General features: G+C 17.4%; 2 protein-coding genes across 4 annotated transcripts; both read right to left on the bottom strand.

Annotated features, from left to right (window-relative positions):
- Positions 1-1,022: 1,022 nt before the first annotated feature.
- Positions 1,023-2,407, bottom strand: LOC122713618 (putative uncharacterized protein DDB_G0274405). The gene is made up of 5 exons (XM_043934223.1): positions 2,354-2,407; positions 2,082-2,293; positions 1,689-1,945; positions 1,375-1,605; positions 1,023-1,282 (listed from the first exon to the last, which is right to left on the bottom strand). The coding sequence occupies exons 3-5, from the start codon at positions 1,936-1,938 to the stop codon at positions 1,131-1,133; spliced, it is 633 nt and encodes a 210-aa protein (XP_043790158.1). The 5' UTR covers positions 1,939-1,945; positions 2,082-2,293; positions 2,354-2,407; the 3' UTR covers positions 1,023-1,130.
- A 4,105-nt stretch (positions 2,408-6,512) lies between these two features.
- On the bottom strand, positions 6,513-24,528 carry LOC122713654 (sodium-independent sulfate anion transporter). Of its 3 annotated transcripts, none has more exons than XM_043934318.1 (11): positions 23,793-24,528; positions 22,016-22,211; positions 13,758-13,978; positions 12,908-13,094; positions 12,651-12,716; positions 9,698-9,859; positions 8,895-9,035; positions 7,808-7,953; positions 7,303-7,476; positions 7,008-7,164; positions 6,513-6,916 (listed from the first exon to the last, which is right to left on the bottom strand). In XM_043934318.1, exons 1-11 carry the CDS (start codon positions 24,018-24,020, stop codon positions 6,726-6,728), a joined length of 1,869 nt encoding a protein of 622 aa, XP_043790253.1. In that variant the 5' UTR covers positions 24,021-24,528; the 3' UTR covers positions 6,513-6,725. The 3 variants fall into 3 exon arrangements, with proteins under 3 accessions (XP_043790253.1, XP_043790252.1, XP_043790254.1); XM_043934317.1 differs by having other exon boundaries at positions 12,651-12,815; positions 23,793-24,523; XM_043934319.1 differs by lacking the exon at positions 9,698-9,859 and having other exon boundaries at positions 12,651-12,815; positions 23,793-24,527.
- Between the last annotated feature and the right edge of the window lie 1,070 nt (positions 24,529-25,598).

The raw sequence follows: 25,598 nt of genomic DNA, 5'->3' as shown, positions 1-25,598 counted from the left end.
TTTTTTTTCGATATTATTTGTAATATTATGATAATGAAATTTATTCACAAAAATAAAAACATATATAAATAATATTGAAATTTTTAAAATATTATCATTAAAATTTACTAGATTCAAAAAAAATTATATAAAAATATTTCTAAAATATTAAATTTATTATTTTAATATAATTAAATATTAATTAAATTAAATAAATAAAATTAAATTAAATATTAAAATATAAAATCAAAGAAATTTCTAAAATATATGATATGTATGTAGATGTTATGTATTTTTATAATGAATTATAATATTTTATACTGAATTTTTACTATTTTTAAAAAAAAATAGAAAAAAAAATGGAATATTATTGTAAAAATATTGTTAAGTTATTAGAAAAAAATATTTTTAATATTTTAAAATATAAAATTATTTTAAAAATTGTATTTTTATATCGAACTCATCTAAGATCTCTATTTTAAAATGTAAAATAAAAAACATATAAAATAAAAAATTATTTAAAAAATACTATAATAAAATATTAAAAAAAAAATTAAATAATATGACATTATATTAAATAATATGTACATATATTAATAATAGTTTTATTTATTTTTTGTTGTATTATGCAATATTACAATTGTATTAATATTATATGGGAATGTATAAGAAAAATTGATCCAATGAAAAAATATATTTAAAAAAAATGATCTAGTGAAACAAATTTATATGCCTCATTTATTTATGAAAAAAGTGTACTTTAATAAATTTGATCTTTTTAATGCATTTATCTTCTATACTTCTGTAATATTTTAACAATTCTAATTATTAATTTTAATATTTAATTTCTTAATTAGCTTAAAAATATTATATAATATAGATATAATTCAAAAGTATAAATTAAATTATTATTATAATAAATAAAAATTATAATTATATAAGTAGTTATATAAATATTTATGTTCAATAATAATGAGAATGTAAATAATAAAAAAATAATGTTAATCCCATATTAAAAAAGATATTTTGTATTTTATATTTTATATAAGCTATTCTATATGACATCTCCATACAAAGTTTTATTTCTCTTTATTAAAAACATTATAAATTTAATATTTTATACATATTTAAAATCTTAATAAAAATACACATTAAAGATTTTTTATTTTCTTTTTATATCCCCAAGGTTGTTTCTTTTTCAAATTTTTTTGAATTTTTGAGCGTACAATTTGTTTTAATTCTTGTCTAAGTTCTTTAAATGTATCTTCTGACACATGTTCTTTTGAAAAAAAATTTTCTGCCTCTAAAATTTATTAAATATGTTATATTATATATTCATAAATAAATATTATATATATTATATATATAATATATATCTTAATATAAAATACAAACCATTAAAACGAATATCATTAATATCAAAGAAAAATTTATTTATATCTTTAATTTCATGGTGTATATATTGTTCATTATTTATATATTCTTGTTTATTATTGTCTTCATTATCAGAAGAATCATATTTAAATAGTTTCTTTGAATTCAAATCAAAATGAATCTTTTGAAGTTTTAATGACATATTTGACACATTACTATTATCATTATCATTATCATTATCATTATTATCTTCTGTAATGATAAAAAAAATAATTAAAAATAATAAATATATAAATTAAATATTTAATATATTAATATATTATACAAAAATTAACTTTTTTCCTTATCTATTTTTTTTCTATATATATTTAATAAACTAAATTGTTCTTCTTCTTTGAAACTTTTTGATAATGAATCTGATATTGAAAAATATATATCTTTAGACACCTCTACAGATGGATTTTCATTCAAGGCTTTACTATTAATTTTATTTTTTTTTTTATTTCTCTTGGTTTCTGATTCAGATTTCTCTGTATTAATTTCATATTCTTTATGATCATTTTCTGTAGGATCATATCTAATCATTCCTTTTCTAAAACATTATATAACATATGTACAAAAATATTTAAATATATTTTTATAAATAATAATTATTATTAATAATATTGAAATATTAGTATAGAAAAAATTATTTATCAATATATAATTTAATTTATTTATTCATTTACTTTAAAAGTTTTACATCCTTATTTATATTTTCATTTTTTAAAATAATTGGCACTCCCAAAATATTTTCTAATATATCTAATTGTAATTGCTTTTCTTTTAATAAATCAATTTCATCATTATTTGTAGTAATATTTTTATTTAATTTTTGATTATCTTCTATAAAATATTTATCAAGTTTAAATCGTTCATCATTTCCCAAAATAATATTACGCTATAAGAATTAAAATTATTAATTATTTAAGATTGATTATGAATATTATAAAAAGCTTACTTTTTTTCTAATTTCAAATTTATTAATATCAATATCATTATTTTCATCATCATTATCATCATTATCAAATAAATAATATTTCCTTTTTTTTTCTTTTTGATTGATTTTAGGTTGCTCAATTTTATCAATATCATCGTCAAATATTATTTTTCCTTGATATGATTTATTATCCTATAAAAATAAATACTAAATAAAAAATATTCAACATCTCAAAAACTTAAAATTTTAAATATATTTACCAAATTCTTCAATGCATTTTGTACTATCAATTCTTTGGCTTTAAAAATTTGTTTTTTATGTTTCAACGATTCTAATCGTTTTTTTTCAGAAATACTAATTCCATTCATTTTTATTTTCTCATTATTATTGTAATGCGAAACAATTATCTTTTATTTCTATAAAAATTTTTAAGTTAGTATGTATGTAGTATATATAGTATGGTATATGTATATAGTATAGTATAGTATATATATAAAGTATAATATAATATATATATATATAATATAGTATACAATCACTTTGATATAAATATTTTTATAATTAATATATAATAATAATGATATTTATTGAACTTAAAGGAATCGTGAAACTTATGAAAAATATTAGAATTAACAAATTTTTTAAAATCTTATGAAATATATGTAGATAAAAGATTAAAGTTTATTTTCGAAATATTATAAAAAATTATTAAGTTTGACTCATTAAACGATTTGTAAATACAAATCAATATAACATTTTTATTATCAAACTTTAAAAAACTAATTTTATATATGAATAAAAATAATTTTTGAATTAGTGAATATTCAAAATTAACATTTTTTGATATTTATTGAAATCTGTTAAAAGACATAAAAAAAATTTAATAATTTTTGAATACCTAACCTAATCTAACTTATGTAAGTATTAATAATATATTATATTAGTATATCATATCATATTTTTCATATCATTATATAAGTATTGTCATTATTATTTCAAATTTAATATTGAGAAATTTATTTCTATAGTAGCAATTCTTATTGACTATTTATAATAAAATTAGCATACAAATACTTATTAATAAAATGTTACATTTACAAATAAGATTGTATTTTAATTTTTTAAAGCATATATCTCGAAAAATATAGAAATTATGAAAAAATGTTTTAAATAAAAAAGAAAAAATTCTTTTTGCATTAGAAGTTAATGATTTTTTTTTTATATCTTCTTTATTACTTAATGAATCATTTTCAAAAATTATTTATTCTTAATTCTAGTAATTCAATAATTTAAAAGTTATGCATATTTAAAATTTAATTTTTTCAATGTGTTTGATAAATTAATTTGATGTTTTATTCATATTTACTTTGTATACATTTATAATTTATATATATAGCATAATTGTCAAAAATTTTCAATGCTGATATTTTAAATAAAAATTCACTCTGATTTTTTGTACAAGAGATATTTCAAAACATGAATAAGAAATCTCATTAGATTTATCTATAGTTCTCTGTTAATCAGTTCTTCATTATAGTTGTTTTGTTTATATTTAAACATTTATAATTTTTGATAATAAAATTAAATAATTTTTTAACATTAAAACTTGTTTTCTGAAATTTATCTATTGAATACTAGAAAAATATAAAAAAGTCAATAAATTTATTTTGTGTGCCAAAATGAATATTTTGTTAGAGTATTATGCAATATTAAAATAGATAAATTATATTATCAAAATTATTTGATCTTATGATATCCTTAAAGAGGCTTGTAAAAATTATTGTCAAATAGAAATCTATTTTTATATATGATTATAGCTGACATTGAAACATTTTGATTTTTTTATTTTATTGAAATTTAAAAATCTTTATATTCTTTTATATATCTTTCTATATTTTTCTATATAAAGTTATTTACTACAACTCTTTAATTATATGAAATAGAAAAAAATATTTCAAATAAATGTTATTAGATTTAAATAACAAAAAATTAATATCATTATTTTATTTAAAAAAAAGATAAAAGTTCTGATATTCAAGATTTATTAAAAATTTTTATCACTTGATTGACCATTTAATATAATTAACCATTTATATATGTAAATAACCATTTATATGTAATGTGAATTTTATGGAATATCTAAATGGAATTTTTATTGAATTTTAAAATTTCTCTTCACAGATATAAATAAATAATTATTAATAATGTTATTTAAATACATACTAAATGCTATTTCCTTACTTATATACTATGCATATAAATTTATAAGATAGTTTTATCTATAAATTGTAAATAATAATTATATATAGTAAGATATAATAACAAAAATTATATACTATATGATATATTATATATTTTTTCTACTATATGTATTTTAAAATTATTTTAAAATATTTATTTATTATTATTATTATTATTATTATTATTATTTATTATATTTTTTAAACTGTATGCAATAGATTTTTTTTGTCTTTTAATAATTTAAAATTTTTAATAATACAATATACAATGAAATGAAATGAGACGAATAATATAAAAATTACAATGTAATATTAAATTATTATTAACTATTATTACATTTTAATGATATATCATATTAATTAAAATATTATTGTTCCAGCATGTATTTTAACTTTAATTGTTTAATTTTTTTGAATAATGTTAAACTGTGATAACTAATAACATTTAAAGATTTTTTTTGTTTGATTGAAATTTTTTTTAATAAAATCTTATTATTCTAATATCTAATTAATTTTTTTCTTCAATATAATAACACATAAATACATATAAAAAATTTATCAATACATATATGTATTTAGAACAGTGGTCTCTATTTCTTATTTTTTGGAATGTTTCTCTTCGAATTTGTTAATACACTATTTTGTGAAATTAGCATAAAAGCAACATACTAGAACTTTTTTAAAATTTTTGATAAAAAGTATAGTTTCATAAATTTAGTGATTTTGATTCCCAAAATTTTTTTAATTGAATTTTTTCGAAAAAAAATTACTAATGTAAAAAATGTATCTTTCAACTTTAATTTTATATTTTAATAATGTTTCAAAAAAATATATTGAATCAAGATTCGGTTGTCAGTTTTCAAAAGACACACTGTATATTAAAAATTTTAAAAAAATTTTATTTATTTATATAAAGATAAGATCATTTTAATTTTTATAAATGATATCATATATTTTTATATATATATTTTTAATTTTATCGAATTATAAAAACATATCTAATAATTATATATATGTATATTATATAACCTTAAAAATTTTTATATTAATTGAAATGTTTATTTAATAAATATAATTATAAAACAAATCCAATAATAAAAATAATTTTTCATGTGCTATAATATAATAAAAAATCATAAAGATTTAAAATTAAAATTTTAAAAAATTTTAGTTGGTGTTTTTATTTAAATTTAAATTTAAATTTTGTTTAATAAAAATTTATAAAATTGAATATTTATTGTTCAAAACATTTTTTTGATAAATTATTAGAAGTAATCTAAAAATAATGATTAATATTTAATTATATTTAGTGCTACATACATTAAAAATTGCACATATAAATATTCTATAAATCATTAATAGACTTATTAATTTATTGAAATGGATCTAATAATTTATCACATAGATTTTTAATGTATTATAAAGATTCATCAATTATGTAGATATAGATATTATAAACATATATGTATTTTTACAAATTATAATGTTGAAAATATGAAATATAATTATATCTATAACTGTTATATTTATAATATAATTATAATTGTAAAAATTAATAAAAAATTAAAAAATTAATTTCATTATATTTATTTTTAACAAAAAATTTGCATTTATAAATATTTTAATTTCAATTTAAAATTATTGAATCATAATAAATTTTTAAATTTTCAAATTTAATTTTAAAAATGTTTTATATATATGTTATATATATTTTTTGATAATTTACAATTAATTTATATATATATATAATAATTTAATTTTTAATGAACAAAATAATTATTAGAATATAGTATAGTAAACAATACATTGCATTTTCAATCATTGAATATTCATTTTATTATGTTATATATATATATTATTTATAAATGTTTTCTGTATTTTTTCTTTTCAAAATTGCCATATTGTATATATATATATATATATATATAAGTGTATATATAAGTACTTTTTAAGTTTAATTATTAATACTGTTATATATAATAATAATATTTCAAATAAATCAACTTATACTGTTATATATTAATGTTTTCAATAGAGAATATTTCAATCTTAAAAGCAATATTATTACTTGATACTTCTTATTTCGCATTACTTATAATATTTGTCAAAAATATTAATTGAAAACGAGGAAATAATACTGCATAAATGATATATCAATTTTGTTTAGTTTCTTGTGAAGATGTTAACATTAATGCAATTTCTTCTGTGCCATCTGCAGAGTTTGTTATAAATTTTGGAAGTATTTCTGACTCTTTTTTATTATCATTGGTATACATAAATGTTCCATGTTCTATCATGTTTTCTAAAAGTTGTCCTTTCATTATTTCTGTGTTATTTAAAATATCTAAACAATAAAATATTACATTAGATATATTTTAAAATATTTAAAAAAATAATAATAATAACTAATTAAAAAATTAACAATTAAAATATACCATGAAAAATAGAAGATATTTTATCTTCATCATCAATAAAGTAAAAATATTTGTTATTTGCAAAAGCTTCAATACTATTAAATGTATGTAAAGAAATATTCATGAACCATAATTTTTTCTTTTCAGCATTAATATTTGCAGATAACAGTTCGATTTCCTATAATTAAAAAAAAATATATTATTAATATATTAATTAATATATTATTCTTTTAAATTTTACTTTATGTGTTTTTATATATATATTATTTTATGAATATTTTTGTATTTATATTTTATATATACACGTATCTCTTACTTTTATTGCTGTATAATCGATACTTCGTATTCTTTCACAATCAATAATAAATAATATATTATTTTCATCATGTTTGTGAATTATTTTCATCATTTTTTTACAAAAATAATTCGCAGCAGGATAAAATAATCCACTATCTGGTTTAAGTATTATATATTTATGTCCAAGTTGTGTCTAAAAAATACAATTAATAATATTTGAAAAAATAATATTTGATTTTTTAAATGTAGAAACAATAATAATATTATATAATAATATAATAATTATATAATAATATATAATATTATTTTTCTACTGTAAATTTATACAATATTATATTTACATCTGATTGAATTGAAAAATAATTATTTTAATTTCAGAATGTTTTATAATAGATGATACAAATAAGTAGAATGTATTTTACATGTAAAAATAAATCGAAAAGAATGATATCTTTTACTCACATGTATAATAAGTAATTAATATTAATATCACAAACGTATAATAATAAGCTACTATCTTTTACCTTGTATTGAATCACTTCGATTTTTGGTCTAACAGATGGTCGAAGAAAGAAAATCAAACTAAACACAGCACCAATTAAAAGTCCCAATTCAACGCCAAATATCACACAAACTAAAAATGTTATTATTGCGGCAACAGCGTCTTTTTCTGAAATTAGAAATAAGATATTGATGATGAAATATAAAAATTTTATAATATTATAATTATATAAAAATATTATAATATATTTGTTTAGCTTTTTCCAAATAAAATTTTTCAAATGAATATATTATACAAATATATTATAGATAGTTTATCATAATATTTAATTATATTTTTACTCTTATATTATAAACATTAAAATTTTGAAAAAATTTGTGCAAGTTTATTCATTTCACTTGCAATAATTTTTACTTTTTTTTATGTTGATCTTCTTCATTCCTTTTTCATTTTTCATTTGATTCATTTCTTTTTAATATATTTTTCAATTTATCAGATATTCAAATATATGTATATGATTATATTATATTATTATTTTAATAATTATTTTAATAATATAAATTACATTTTAATAATATAATATAATTAAATTATATTATTTTGTATTTTGCAATTAGAAAAAATTGAAATTTGATGAAATATCATTAAATATTTTGATGCATTTATATCCAAAAGAAAAAATTATTCTATAATTAATGTAGAATTTGATAATCATTTTGATTTTATTTCATAATATTATGAAAAAAATTTTAATGAAGATATATGATTGCAAAAACAAAATATGGATATTTTGCAAATAATAACATATTGCAATGATAATAACATATTTTTTTAACTTTTCATATATATAAAAATTTTTTTTTTTTTTGGCAAATATTATCTAAAATTACGAATCTGAAAAGTTACAAATTTTTTATTATCCTATGGATATTTATTTTTATTACAGTAGTAGTGACAAAAATTTAACAAAAAAAAAAAAAATTAAAGGAAAAAGGAAAATAAGAAAAGAATTATTTTTTCAATAAATAATATTTATATGCAACATTTAATTATATTATTTAATTATACATTTAATTATATTATTTTATTATTATATGGATAAAACTCACTGCATCCTTTCCACAACAGTTTTATTATTTTCAAGTCAATGATGAATACTACCGCGCTTATTAACACCGCTGAAAGTGTGGAACGTGGAATATAATAAAAATATGGTGTTAAGAAGCTCAATGCCAGTAATGTCATAATTCCTAAAAAAATATATTTATATTATATTATAACACTATTTATTTATAATTATTTGATGAAAGGAAAGAGAAATTATATCATATATTTATAAATTATTTTTATAAATTATATCATATATAAAGAAAAGGAAAAAGTAAAGGGAAATTTAAAAAAAAAAATGAATGAAAATATCTATATCATAATTATTATTAATTACATTTTTTTACGTGTTTTCTATGTAGTCAGAATAATAATTTTCTTAAAACTTAATTATCTTTTTTTGTTTAGAATTATTATTCTATTTAATATAAATGTTTTATTGTTTAATTGTACTAAAAAAAATGCAAATTTTAATACGCATTTATTTATTATAATAGATTATAATAGATTAAAGCTATGATTATAATGGATGTATTTTTTGATGAAATAATAATAAATACAGAAAATAATCAAATAAATATATTTTCATAAGAGTGATTATAATTTTATAATTTTAAAAATATTTTTAAACATTAAACAGAATTAAATGAAATTTTTTTTCTATCTTCTATTAATTCAAAATCATTTTTTGTGGATACATTTCAATTGTACATAAATTGTTGATATTAAAAAAAATCTTATTTATTAAATAGTCCTTTTATTTTTTATTTTTACATTTTCATATTAAAATAAATAAAAATATTACCAACATATATACCAGCCATAGGCGTTCGTACACCACTGGCAGAAATGACAGCACTTCTGGTGAACGCCCCAGCAGCTGGCATCGAGGAAACAAAACTTCCGAATATATTGCACACACCGAGCGTTAACATTTCTTGTGTCGCATTTACATTGCTACTGTTAGCTAAAAATACAAATTCTCAGTCACTTGTATTTCATCGATATTTTAAAACTGTGAATCTGTATTGTATTTTAAAAATCGTGAATCTGTATTGAAAACACGTGGATATTTTTCATAAGTGAATTTGCAAAATATTATTACGAAGTAATTTTCAAACATTTTTGCTTGTTTATAATAATAAGAATCTAATTCTCCAATTTAAGTTTTTTTCAAATCGACGTGACGTCAATGCTAAATATGAAAAATTTAATGCGTATTTGGAGGAACTCCAATGGCGTCGTTTTCTGATCGAAAATATTATTTACACATATTATCGTATCTATCTACACATAGTATCGTATCTTTTTCATATTTATCGTCATATTATTATTGGTGAATTATATATAACATTTCGTAAATATGGTTTGATATTTTATTTTAAACAATATTTTTATAAAATCTTAATGTAGCAATAAGAATAAAATAATTTTATATGTAAAAATGAATATAACAGATTAAAATACAATTTTTCATTGATGATGATTAAATTTCAATGAAGTTTGTATGAAGATATTAATATTAGAAAAATAATTACACATATATTTTATATATATATTTTATTAAGTATATTTATTAAATTATATGCCAAATTTTTTTATTTTATAGTATAATTTTAATATTTTAAAATTATTTTAAATGTAATATTTTTTTTAAATATTTTTAAAAGTTATACGTAAAATTTTAAAAATTATTAATTGTCTTATTAATTTTTACTTTTTAGTTATTTATTAAAAAATTAAAATATTAATCGAACATAGATATAGTAAAGTAGTAAAATAATAATAATAAGTAGTAAATATTTTTTACAAAAATTTTTTTTATGACAATGTTTTTCAATATGTTTTTCAATGTTTTTTGCGGATCAAAGATTCTGATGTTATTTCTATCAAATTCTCAAAAAGTATAATTTATATATTTAATTTCAAGGATTTCTAATATTCATAAAATATTTTAATTTTGAAACATATCAAGAAAAAATTATTATTACTATATTACTATTACTATATAATAAAATAATAAAATAATAAAATAAATAAATGCATTTCCATTACAAAAAAAATTTATGATAAAAAGTAAAAAAAATAGGTCAAATGATACGTTATATCATCTTTATTAAAATAAAGCAGGATTTGATATATCATACATTGTCTTGTTCTTTTTTTAGCTGTATGATACGGAAATATATGATCAAGTAAATCTATTACTTGTACTTATAAAGAGAAAAGATATATATGTTTACATATCTTGATTTTAAGCTCAATTCTCGAGATAACTCGAACTTTAAAAAATGATCATATTATATGCAATTTAATTCGAATATTGTTCGAATACTGAATACTGTTATTTTTAAAATTTTCAAAAATTATTTATGAATAAATTATTAAATGAAAAAAATTGGTATTTCTAATTTTTGAAAAAATATCATGTAAACTTTATATAAGAAGAAAATTGTTAAATTTAAATTTATATAGCATAATTTTATTTTTCTTAATTGTTAAAAAAATATTAATATATATTTTTATTTAATTATATTATATTAAAATTATTAATATTTAAAAATATTAATTTTTTGCTTTGAATTAAACATTTAGATTCCTAACTTAAGTATTAAGTATCTGTTGTAACATTGATGTATGTTAATTAGATTTTCGAAAATAGATATGAATGACTAAAAACATATTTGGGATTTTCTAATAATTACTAGACTTAATATTAAGACGCATAACATAACATATGATTGACAAATCCTTTTTAAATAATAAATACAGTTGAATCTCGTTAACTCGAATGTTACAAGACAAAAACTTTAGTTCTTTTCTTGAGATTCGAATTATCCGATTATATAATTTTGAAAACAATATGTACTTGATTATAATCAAATAGATTTTCATATAGTTAAAAAAAAAAGATTTATAAGTAATATAAAAATAAGTAATATAATATTCTATAAATAATATAAATAAAATATATTCTATTAGAAAATGTTATTTAAGTAATATAAACAATTTAACAATAATTTTATAATTTTAATTTTTAATAATTTTTATAAATGATTTTTATAAATTAGTTTTAATAAATTGGAAGTAAATTTGAGATAAATTTGAAATGAAATGGAAAATTTGGAATGGAATGAAAAATAAATTAACAAAGTTACGATCAATAAAAATATTTGTACATTCTTTTAAAATTAATCGAATTGTAAAATAAATATGAATCAAAAAATATAGAGATAAAATTTTATGATTAATTTTTTTCAAATTTACCATTATTCTATATAAAATTTTTGTCAAAATGTAAAATATATATATATAAAATTAAATAAATTAATATAATAAATTGATATTTTTGATATAATAAGTAAATAATTAATAAAAAATAATAATATACAATAAATCTAAATTTATTTGTAATATTGCTCATTATCGCACATAATATATGAAATATTTTTTTTATTAATTTAAATATTTCTTATATATTATATATATATTAATTTTGTTCAAATTAAAATTACAAATTAAAATTATACTTGAAGAAATACAATGTGTTTATTTTATATATAATTATAATTATATATTTTATATATTTTATATATAATTTTAATATTATTTATATCATTGTAGAAATATTATATATTAGATGTATTAAATAAAAATTCTTCATCTTTTGTTAGTTATAAGAGCATGAAAATATATTCATAATAATATTTTTTTAAATATAAGTCCACTATATTTTACAAATAATTTATGCTTTTTACCAAATGCTTTAGCAATAGCTACGTTTGCCAACACTGACACCAAAGGCAACACAATTATTCCCGATCCTATGTGAGAAGTCATTTGCCAAAAAGTATAAGTTTCGTTTCCAATATGAGATGAAAATGGAGGTAAAGAAAAATTGGGAAGTCCAGATTGTATTTTTCCTTTAAATCAGAAAGAAAAATTAATAACGAAGAATAATTCATTGTAGAAAATTTCTCAATGCAAATTTCAATAGAATAAAGAACAAATAAACCTGAAAGAATGAATGGCGAAGATCCTATTTTTTCGAAATAAAAAGCTATCGTCGAAGTAAATAGAATCACCAAAGCGTTACGACAGATGGAGAGAAACCACAAGACTTTCTTCAAATACATCTTGTTACTTTTTCTCTTTGTTTGACTATTATCATTTCCAAAACAGCAATTCATATCTTTTAGTTGCTGAATAAAAATGTGAATTTTTTAATCGTGATTGTTACACATATATATATATATATATAATTGTGATTTTTTTCAGAATAAATCATTGAAAATCTTAAAATATTGAAATTTTTCGAAATTTAAAAAAGTTTAATATTCTCGAAATTTTTATATTTTGAAATTTTCAAAATTTAAATAGAGTTGTTATGATATGAATTTATTCTTATTTAACTAATTATAATCTAATTATATATACACTATATACTTTAAATTTATTTTAATTAATTCAGCATTTAAAAATGTAATGTAAAATATAATTTTGTATTTAAAAACAAAAAAGGTAAATACAGTTTGTATAAAGAATTATGGAATAAAAATTTTTCATAAATTAAAAGAATGATTATTAATTAATTATGAATTTAACAAATTTTAAAAATTAAAATTTACTAAAATTTGACAAAATAAATATTAGAAAAAAATAATTATAAATATCATGAATTTTGAGAATTTTAAAATTTAAATGCTTCGAGATCTCATGAAATTTCAGATTTGAATTTCTTGAATTTAAAAGTCAGATTTCGATTCATCTTTAGTTTTTTTTTTATAATCATAATATTCAATCATAAATATTGAATTAGAAACTATTATTTTATTTTTATAAATTATTATTTTGAAAAAACTTACTCTGAAAAATAGAAGAAATACTATACTGCAAAGTCCAAGAATTAAATCTGCTGTTCGTATATTTTCGATGTTTTGAAATATCTTTCGTAGATTATCAACAATATTGTGCGCTTTAAACTTTAATCCTAAAAGTCCTTGCAATTGTGAAATGATAATAATAATTGAAGTAGCAGAAGTAAAACCTGATGTGACGGGCATCGATATAAAATCTACTAAAAAACCTATATAGAAAATTTTTATTAGTATAGAAAATTTTATCATTTAATATTTTTTAATTACATTATAAAATAAATAAATGATAATAAACATACATACTTATTTTATTAATCTTGCAATGGCATACAGCTTTTGATTATATTCGTTAATGAAATAGAAAATAATATTACACATATAATTTATATAATATTCTTTTTAACATTTAAATATATAATTTAAAAATAAATATTTAAAAATATAAATGAATTTTTTAAGAATGTTTTGCAAGATGTAAATATGTATAATATACAATATTATACAAATATTATATAAACATATATAATATTTTGAAGTCAAATGAAAGATATTAATGTGCTATTGCAGGACTAATATTCAGATACTATATTCTTTTTTAATTTGTTACCTTGTATACGAAAAAATTATTTATATATTATATTACTTGTGATGTAATTAGAGCATTAGAGCATATATGCATTTTATAAATGCATATATACATTAATTTTGTCATAATAATAATAATTATTTGTATAAAAAAATTAAGCAAAAAAATATTATAGATATATTTTCACATTTTCACAAAATAATATTTGGAATATGATAAAATAAAACAGAAATGTGAATTTAATATTTTGTAAAATTTTGAAAAAAATTCGTTTTGTTTGATAATTTCCTTTAAAATAATTTTTTCAATATGATATTCCTTTTATTAATTTTATTTTTTTAATTTTAATTTTATCTTACTATTATTTTTATATAAATATTACTAATATAAAGAATATTTAAATTATATGACATTATTACTTATAAGTTTGATTAAATAATGCATAAAATAATGAAAAAAATAAATAATAAATAATATATAAATAAAATAAAAGTAATATTATTAAATCCAACTTAAAATTTTTATGAATTATAATAATAATATTTTTGTATACGGGTAATAAATTCAAAAATAGAGAATTGTCTTAATATTGCATATTATTTAAGGTAGGTATGCACGATTTTATCAAAATAATTAATGTGTTATTAGTCTAATTTTTTAAAACATTAATTTAGAAAAAATTTTAAATGTAGTTCTTTTTCAACATTAATATTAATACTTATTTATATATATATACTTATTATTATATATAATTTTAATAATTTATTTAATAATTTAATTTTTAGATTTCTTATGAATGCTGAATTTGAAAATTTTATTAGAAGAATTGTGCACACCTATGTATAAATCATTACTGGAATACACAGATGCAAATCAAGTAGAATATTCATTCTTATCTTATGATTTCTTTATTATTTAAATTATATATACATATAATATATTATATATTATTTGTATTATATATTATATTATATTATTATATTATANTATATATATATATATATATATATATATATATGCGTACATACTTTTATAGTGTTATAAAGTTATATTGAAAGTGAAAAAACTTTTAAAAGTAAATTAATAAATAGTAAATAAATATTTATTTTAAAAATTAGTTAAGATATGAAAAAAAGTATATTTATTTATGTTGTAAATATTTTTGTTGCTTAACTTTTTATGTATTTTAGAGATTCGTTAATATGAAAGTTTAGCAAGTATATAAATAATTTCTTATGATTTTATTTTTTTTTTCAATTATTAACTTTAAAATCAAATTTCTTAATCATTTTATGATTTAGTATTTTCAAGTTACAAAAAAAAAAAATGATTAAATATATTAATTATATTAGTAACTATAATATTATTCAATCATAAATCATATTATTCATAGTTTTACATTTAAATTAGTTTTTTCAAAAATATATATTGTACATGTATTTGATAAATCGATTCTAGAGACCAAAACAAATATAAAAGTTAGTATAATATTGATTAATATTGATGGTTGGCAATAATTGATTAATTAATTATAAGCACTTAAAGCTTGTGTTAAATGAAATGAAACAGAAACAAAGTGAGATGGTAATAAAACCGAAATATCTATTTTTATTTTGTTTCGTTTAACGCAAATTTATATAAATAAGTTTTTTATGAAATTGCAAAGATTTTTTTAATATGTGATATTTCTAAAAAAAAGCATTAAATCATTTATGACACTTAGTTGTTAATTTTGAAGATGCTTTAATTCCAATCTTGCAAAGTGGTACTAATATATTTATATGTCAACATTTACATTTTTTGATATCATCACATTTTTTGTTACAAGATGATAGAGAATATAATGAAAATTTATTTACATATTTAAAATACTCTAAAATATTTTTTTAATTATCATTGTATACCTGTAGCCTTCTTATAATTTTTTAAATAAAATGAATAATATGAAACAGAAACTTCTCTCACAAATTTTCAATAAAATTATATGTATACTTGTTAAATTTATTTAAATTATTTTCTAATAGAAATAGATAATAATATTATTAAAATATATAAATTATAAAAATATATTATATAATACATAATAAGTAATATATATTATATACTATAATATATACTATATATTATATACTATTATATTATATACTATTATATACTATATTATATAATACTATAATAAGTAGTAATATATTATATATAGGATTTTACATTTTTCTTATACAATTGTATTTCTTTTTAATGAAATTATATAATTTTTCTTACACAACTAGATTTATTTGATCATTTTATATAAAAGTTGTATTGTAAATTATAATTTTATCTAACAAATGTTAAATTATTTGTGAACTAATAATAGTTTATCAGATATTTCATTTTATTTAGTAATATGTATCTTTAAGTATTTTCTTTTATTTATGATCTAGTTCATATTTTTACGTAGTTTTTAAATCATAAAGATGTCGAAATTATCCATTATTTATTCTAAACATTTCTTCATTCGAATTTTAATATTTATGACATAATTTATTTAATTTTTACTTATTTTAAATATAAATATTCTCTTTTTAATGTAATTTTTTAAATTTTGAATACTTTGAATAGATCATAAATATTTATTTTTTAAAACATATAAAAAATTTCAAAGAAAAAGTCTGAGATATAATAATATCATAGAGATAAGAAAATATTTAGAAGCACACAGTTATTATTAAAATAAGAAAATTTACATATTTCATAAATTACTTAGTTTGTAATTATATCGTAACACAACTATATATACATAATATTGCATATCTATTTGAAAGAAGCATAGTTTTATTGAAGAAAATAAAGAAGATTGATAACAGTTGTGACCATCATAAAATTATAACAAAATAAATTTTTCTTAAATTATTTTTTTCTGTAATGAATGATTTAAAAGATAATTATGTGGTTCATTTGCAACATACATATGTATTCATATTTTCATGTGAAAATTTCATATGAAAAAAAGTATATTATGTTATTACTCTAGTTCTTTCGTGAATGAAAACATAAAAATCACATTAATTTTATTTTTTTAAATTGAATTATATATTTTTTAATATATCAATACAATTCATTTTCTATTAATTCATATATTTCACATGCTTCAATAAAATTATTAGTTTAATATATAAATTAAATTTCAATTTGAATTTTGTAAAACTTATTATATGAAAAACAAAGAAAATATAAACAGACGAGTATTATTTTATCTCTCATACAATTTTATAAAATTCAAATTATTGCTAATTGCAATATTTGCTAAATTAATAATATTTAGACACATATGGATTGATATTTTTTTTATAATCGAGCTACATCGATTGATATATTAAAAAATATATTAAAAAATATATTATTTCATTTAAAAAACAAATTTGATGATTTTTATGTATATATTCACGAAAGAATTAACATTAAAATATGCATGCATTGACACTATTCTACAACTAATAATATTGAGAAGAGATAAAGATATCCTATAGATATCAATAGAATACTTTGACAATATTGATAGTCGATCATTTGTTCATAAGATTATAATAAAACTCTCACTATATTCGCCAATAATCGGTGAACTGCTTAATATTTCTTTCCTGTAATAATGATGGCACGAACAAGACAGTTGACGAACTCATATTATCATTTCTATATCTTACAATGTAATAACGGATGGACATTAAAAGATGAATATTTCCAACATTCAATATTATTAAATACAAGAATTATCAACTTCAATAATCGAAAATACATCGAGATATATTGAATACTGAAATAAAAGTTTAAAGCTACTTTATTAAATAGACATAAATTATATTTATGATAAAAATTGATTATATTTATGAATATAAAGATAATAAATAATTAAAATATATTAAATATTATTTATAACTGTTATTTTATAAAAAGTATTTAATTTGATAATTTAATTATTTTAAAAGATTCGAGGTGCCTTTTTAATATTAGGATGTTCCATAAGTTTCTTTCTTTTTACTTTCTTTTCTTTCTTTCTTTTATTTGATACGAAATGAATACATGATATTTGTTGTTTAAGGTTAATTTATTATATTGCATTATATGAATCGTTCTGCTCTATTACCTTCTTCCATCTCTCAGGAAGTCTCATTTTTCCAAAATTGTTGGTTTATTTGCAAAATATTGCTCGAGGTGCCTTTTTATTTCGCTTACGGATTGGAATTGTTTATCATGGAGAGAATTTTTTTAATAACAGGAACAAGTAATAATTGGATAGAATAAGATCTGGGGAGTACAGAAGATTCGATAGAATGTCCCAATCAATCTGTAACAGCTTTTCTCTTATAGTCAATAAAACATGTGGTTTTGCATTGTCGCCAATTTTGGCCGTTTTTCTGCTATGGCGTATTTCAATTTATCAAGCTGATTGCAATATTTTCCAAAATTGATGGTTTCATCTTGAGAAAAGAACTCATAACAGATTACATTTTTCCCACAAATCCCACCAAATGGATAAAAGAATTTTCTTCGGGTGAGATCCAGGCTTCGCGACAGTTGAAGATCTATTGTCCTTCAATCAAGTGCATTTTTGATGTATATTTTGATACAAAATCCAAGTCTCATCTCCAGTGACAACTCTCTTTAAAAAAGAATCTCTTTCATGTCACTGGAAAAGGAAATCGCACGTAGAGACGCGGTTCATAAAGTCGGTCTCTATCAATAGCTGTGGAACCCAAACTTCACATCGATTGATATATCCTATCTTGGTCAAATAATTATCTACCATTTTCCTGGAAATGTTATTGGTATCCACTATCGCGCGCGTACTATATCGCAGATTTTCAGCGATGGTCTTGATAAAGTCCGTATTCGTCGTTGCTGGACGGTCGCTACGACCTTCATCTTTCAAGTCAAAATTACCATCTTTAAATCTCTTAAATCAATTATGGATGATCGTAATAGTTATAACATCACTCCCGTAAACAATACAAATCTCGTCTGTAGTATCATTTGCATTATCACCTTTTTAAAACCTGCAAATGCTTTCTTTGGCTATTCATATTGAACGGTGTAGAAAAAAGTTTTAAAAGAGACTGTGTCATCAACGAAACATACTTTAAAAGAGCTCTGGGATGACTGAAACCGATGCCATAAGCGACTAATAGATAATTTTTTCTTTGCATGTTCATAAAAAAATAATCAAGTCATTCCTAGCGTGATGCAAAAAAAACTTACAGTCAATGATGGGACACCCTAATATTTTAGAAAATATTAATTAATTTGAAATAATTAATTTTTTTTCGCGACTTTTTGTTTTTACATTGCAAGAATTTAAGAAAATATAATTTATTAATAAATATAATCAATTCTACTTCGTCAATTTTATATTTCTATTTTTATTATAATATATCTATTATAATATTATATAAATATTTTCTATACTTTAATAAAAATATTTTCAAAAAATATATGAATCATAATGAACTAAAGATATTGTAGAGCAATATTGTATTAAATCGACTTTAAAAAATATCTTAAATACTCAAAAGATTTTGAATTTCTTTTTATACAAGATATTTTTAACAATGTTCAACATATAATTTTTTATGATTAAAAAATTAGTTTCCAATCAGCAATAAATTGCAATATTAAAAAATATCAAGAAATGTTGTATTTTTTTTATAAAAAATAAAGATTAATTACTTTGATGACTTGATATCAAGATCAATAATAAATTATGCTAAAAATATAAATTGTAAAATAAAATTTTATTTTTTTGAAATGAAATACTTACACCAGAAACATGAAAAATGTTTATTTTTATATATTTCCAATTTATTTATATTTAAAAAATTCTCCTTTATTTTTTTTGCAAATCAATTAATCAAATCTTCAAAATTATATAAAGATTTAATATATTTCAATTGAAAAAATGAATACTAATTAAAATCAAAATTAAAATTTTAAAAAGAGAAGATTTAAAAATTAAGAAAATTTTTGTTTTTTTTTTCTAATATCTAAAACTATTGATTAATTAAGCATTAAATAACATTATAAATTTCTAAAGCAATATTTTTTTAATCTTTTTTGAATTATATCTTATCTCAAAATATTAAAGATTCTTATGTCATTTTTATCATAATTTTTATAATAATTAATCAGAAAATGTAATCATAGATAGAATAGAATTTAACTTATTTAACAGAATATTTAACTTTTTAATTGCTCAATTTATGCTCTCTAATCCTCAAATTAGATTATTATAAGACATAAAGAAGACTTCACGTAAAAAAACACTAATTTAGAAATTTCTACATATGTAGTAGATAATATATATGAATATAGATAATAACATATAAAAATCTTTCTATTGCAAATAATTTAGTTTTGCATATTTGTATTTATTGTAATTTAATTTTGTAAGTATATTTTATCTATAAAATCTAGTTAATACCAGAAATATCCTATTTTTTTTGTCTTAATAAATTTTACTTATAATCTACATCAATAAATTTTAAATTTATTATAGATTATAAATAAAATTTATCTTGTATTCTAACTATAAATTATAATCGGATATTTGATAATAAAAAAAAAAATAAATATAAACAATAGAAAAATAAAATATAGAACAAAAAATAATTTAAAAAATGAACTGAAAATTACAATTACAAAAAAGAAAAATATTTATCAAAATTTTTTCAAATACATTAATTGTAATTCAAGAGAATCTCTTGTCCACATATTCCATAAATATTTACAATTAATATTTACAAAAATTATGATAAATTTATCAAAATCCTTTTTTTTTATCGTCTATTTTCAGATATCATTCCTGTTAAAAAATTCAAATGTAATAAACAAAGTGGCGAATTTATCAGCTATATTATTATATCATAAATTCACAAATATGAATAGAATTCAATAATAATAACAATGTTTTTTAATATTTTAAAAACTAAAAGAACTCGATTATATCATATTTATATAAAAAAAGTTGTTTAAAATGATAACATCTCAATCTCATTGAGAATTGATAAAGATCATATTTCGAAATTATATATAATTAATCCAAATTCTAAAATGTTAAAATATATATAAATATAATCTTTACATATTAAAATGATTTTACTAAAAAATTTTGTACAATTTACTTCATCAAGAATTCTTACGATCTTTATATATTTAAAAATTATCGTATAATTTACTTTGCTAGACACATTTTCATTGATACTATGATAATATGATATAATATGATAATAATATGATGTTATGATATTGTGATAACAAAAGTGACTGCCTTTTGCATCAAATCTTTTGATTATAATAGAACTTCATTTATATAAAATTTAAATAATTGTTTTAAATTAAATGGATTTAAATTATAAATTTTTAGCTTATATAATAAGAATTCATCAATCCTTGTTTATATCTGCTCCATTGTTCAAAATGAAATAAATGAATTCAATCGACGACAGATTATTAATTAGTGGAATTATAAATAAAATTATATTATATCTATAGAAATATAACCGAATGTTCCACTGTTTTTTTGCATCTGAGTATTATTATATTATTGAAATGTTATTTTTTTTAAAACTTTTGAAATCTTTAAAATTAAAAATCTATCGCAATTAAAAATTATTTTGTTAATACAAGCCTAAACGTAATACACCCATCAGTAATTCTACGCATCCAGCAAAAAAACAAAAAAGCACGACAAAATCCACTGACATATTTCTTGTATATTCCAAGATTAAAAGTGACATCAAAGATGAAGGACCAATCGATACTTCTTTAATTGTTCCGAAAAAAAGGTAGAGAAAATTGCCCATTAAGCACGAATAAAGACCATACTGCAAAGAATTTAATGTTTCAATATTTATATCTAATTTAACATAAATATAACATAAATCATAAATAACATATACAATAAATCTTAATCAGTAATAATAATTAATAGTAATTAGCATATTTTTATTTATATAATAAGATAATTTTTTTTCCTATATTTCTGTTTTTTTTTTAGAAAACATTTTGTAATACATAGACATTTTGTTTAACAGAAACATGAAATAAAATATATATGTAATATATAAATACATATGTAATATACATATGCGCAAATTGAACATATATACATATATATATATATTGGAAGAAATTTTATTTTATAATTAAAAATTTTGATTTAAAAACTTATCAATAATGTTTTTAATATATCTTTTTAAATATCTTTGATTATTTTTTTAGATTTTTTTTGTATAAATAATTTTTAATTATAGAATATTATTCTAAATTAATTTATTTTTCTTTTGTATACATATATATAAATTTGTATATATGAATGTATTTAAAATTATATTTTTGATTAGATATAAAATAATAAATAATAATATAATATAATAATATAAAATAATATAATATAATAAATAATAAATAATATAATAATATAAAATAATATAATATAATAAATAATAAATAATATATAATAAATAAATAAAGTCAAAATTATCTGTAAAATCTCAAAATATTAAAAGGAAAACGGTTTATTAAACTTTCATATAGAAATATAAAAAGAAAAAGATAAATTAATTATAGAAAAATTATGTAATTATAATAAACTATAAAAAATCATAAAAAACGGAAGAATTTCATAAAAAATTTCAGAATATCTTATAATATCAATTTAAACATATTCAAATAATTATAAATATACTTTTATCAAAAATTATTTATTTTATACTGCTATATAAATCTTATTTTAATACATGTGTCAAAAATTATATATATTTCTTTAATAGAGATAAGAAAGAAAAAGAATATTTCAAAAACTTAATTAAATTTTACATAGCAATATATCGAAACTATAAGATATTATTTAAAAAAAGTAAAAAAAAGTAAAAAAATGAATTAAATTTAAATAATTTGTTTTCTTAAAAATGTTAAATTCAATTAAGTAAACAATAGATTGCAAATTTTATAATTTATAATTTAATATAACTTTCTAATTTAATATAACTTTTTAATATTGTAATAAAAAATTTTTATATTTAAACTTCTTATTCTAAAAACTTATATCAAAAAACAAATATTCTTATGATGTTCAAAAAGATAAATACATATCATTATCGAATGCGAAATATATATAAAACAATACATAATAATACATAATGGTAATTAAATATTAATAAAATATAAATAAAACATAAAAAAATATTTAAAAAACAAAAATAAACATAAATAAAATAAAAAAATAATATAATTAATCAATATAAAGTAATTAAAAAGACATTATGTTATATTTTAAAAATATTTTTTAATATCTGTATATGATCAAATTCCAATTATCATAAAAATTATATTAAATAAACAAAATCTGTTAATAAATCTGTTAATAATAAATCTGTTAATAGATTGATAAAAATAAATAATACCTGGGCTGTTAAGCCTGCAAGTGCAGCATATGCGATACTTTGAGGAATCAGGGTTAATCCTAACGAAAATCCAGCTACAAAATCCGAAACAGCATCCAACCGACTGTACTTTGGTAACCAATTTAATATTGTTATATATTTAACAACTGAAAAATTTGATTTATTATTATTTTTTTTAGATGAAATATATTCTTCCAATGGAATAGATTCTTTTATCGTTCCAGACATTCTTTTTGCAAAATGAAATTTCGAAAAACAATATATAATTAATATGAGTAAATTAATTTAATATAAAATTTATTCGCTTTATTATTTCACAACAGCATAAAAATTGTATTCAAAAAAAAAAAAAAGACAAAACAGTTATCTTGGAGAAACCAATGCACTGGATTATGCACCTCGTACCACTATGTTCGTACTCCACGAATATAAATAATATTCTACGGTTTTACTTCTCTATCAGCATATTTTCACCGCTTCCAAATTGTTATCACTTGATGTGTCTTTCGTTAAATCTTAAAGTAAACATTCGGCGCCAACGAAATTATAACGTTTTGCTTTATTGTGTGATTACTATATGTTTCACGTGCGAATCTTGTTCATATATTGATAAAAATCATGAATTAAGGACAAAAACGGTGGATCATGATCAATCTTAAATTGTAGAAAGATGTATATAGTATGTGTATGTTCCATCTTTATTTTTATCTTTATATAAAAAAGAGTTAATTTAAATCGGAATGAATTACATATAACATATTAATTCATGCGTTTTATATATATTTATTAGAGATCAATAATTAAAGAAGTTTTAAAAATCAAGAAAAGATAATTCAATGCTAACGTCCTATTGCATAGCATCATGATTTTACTATTTTATCTATTAAAATATTTACTGGTGATAAGATAATTGAATAATGCTCTTATGTAAGTTACTTACTTTATAATTTTAATCATAAGTATTTAAACTACTATTAACTATTAACTATTTATTCATTTTACATGATTTTTCAGTTATTTATAACAATATATATGGAATATATATATGGAAAAAAGTTTAATAATAAAAATTTATTTCAAGTGAATGGATTATATAAAATAAACATTTCAAAAATATTTTTCTTTCATAGTGAACATTATTTTCAATTTTGTAATAAATATATTTTTTATATCATATTATAGGAGACAAATTTGAAAAATATAAATTTGATACTTTTATTTACATTTACTTTTTCAATTCAGTGTTAGTTACTGAATAATTATAAATAGAAGTATAAAATGTTATTTGGAAATATATGTTATATATTGGCTATATATGTTAATATATTGGCCTAAGATCAATAAAGATTAAATACAAAAGAGTATATTTTATTATGATTATTATCAAATTGTATTTTGCACTTACTTTCACAATGTAAAATCTTGCTTTTTACAAGAATTTTAATTATGTTTTTATTGAAATAATAAAATGTTTTTATTGAATTCATGAATTAGTCTAATAATCATTTTTAAATAATATTCCTTTTTCTAGCTTAATTTTATTATTCAAATATGAACTAAAAAAAAAAACAAGTATTATAACTTTCATTGTTTTAAACTTATTTGACACTTAAATATAAATATGAAATGTTATATTTGTCATTATTGAATTTTTCTTAATATTACTTACAATATGAAGATAAATAATGTCATTTATGATATAAATATAAATAAGAAAATAATTATAATACAATTTCATTTAAATCTAATTTCTAAAATTTACTATGAAGAAGAAATATTTTCAAAATATTCATTATTATTATATTC

The sequence above is a fragment of the Apis laboriosa genome, unplaced genomic scaffold (assembly GCF_014066325.1).
Source record: "Apis laboriosa isolate Shangri-la unplaced genomic scaffold, ASM1406632v1 scaffold25_cov139, whole genome shotgun sequence".
Classification (NCBI taxonomy): Eukaryota; Metazoa; Arthropoda; class Insecta; order Hymenoptera; family Apidae; genus Apis; species Apis laboriosa.
The sequence above is the reverse complement of the archived record's forward strand: the minus strand, read 5'-3'. Positions and strand labels throughout refer to the sequence as shown.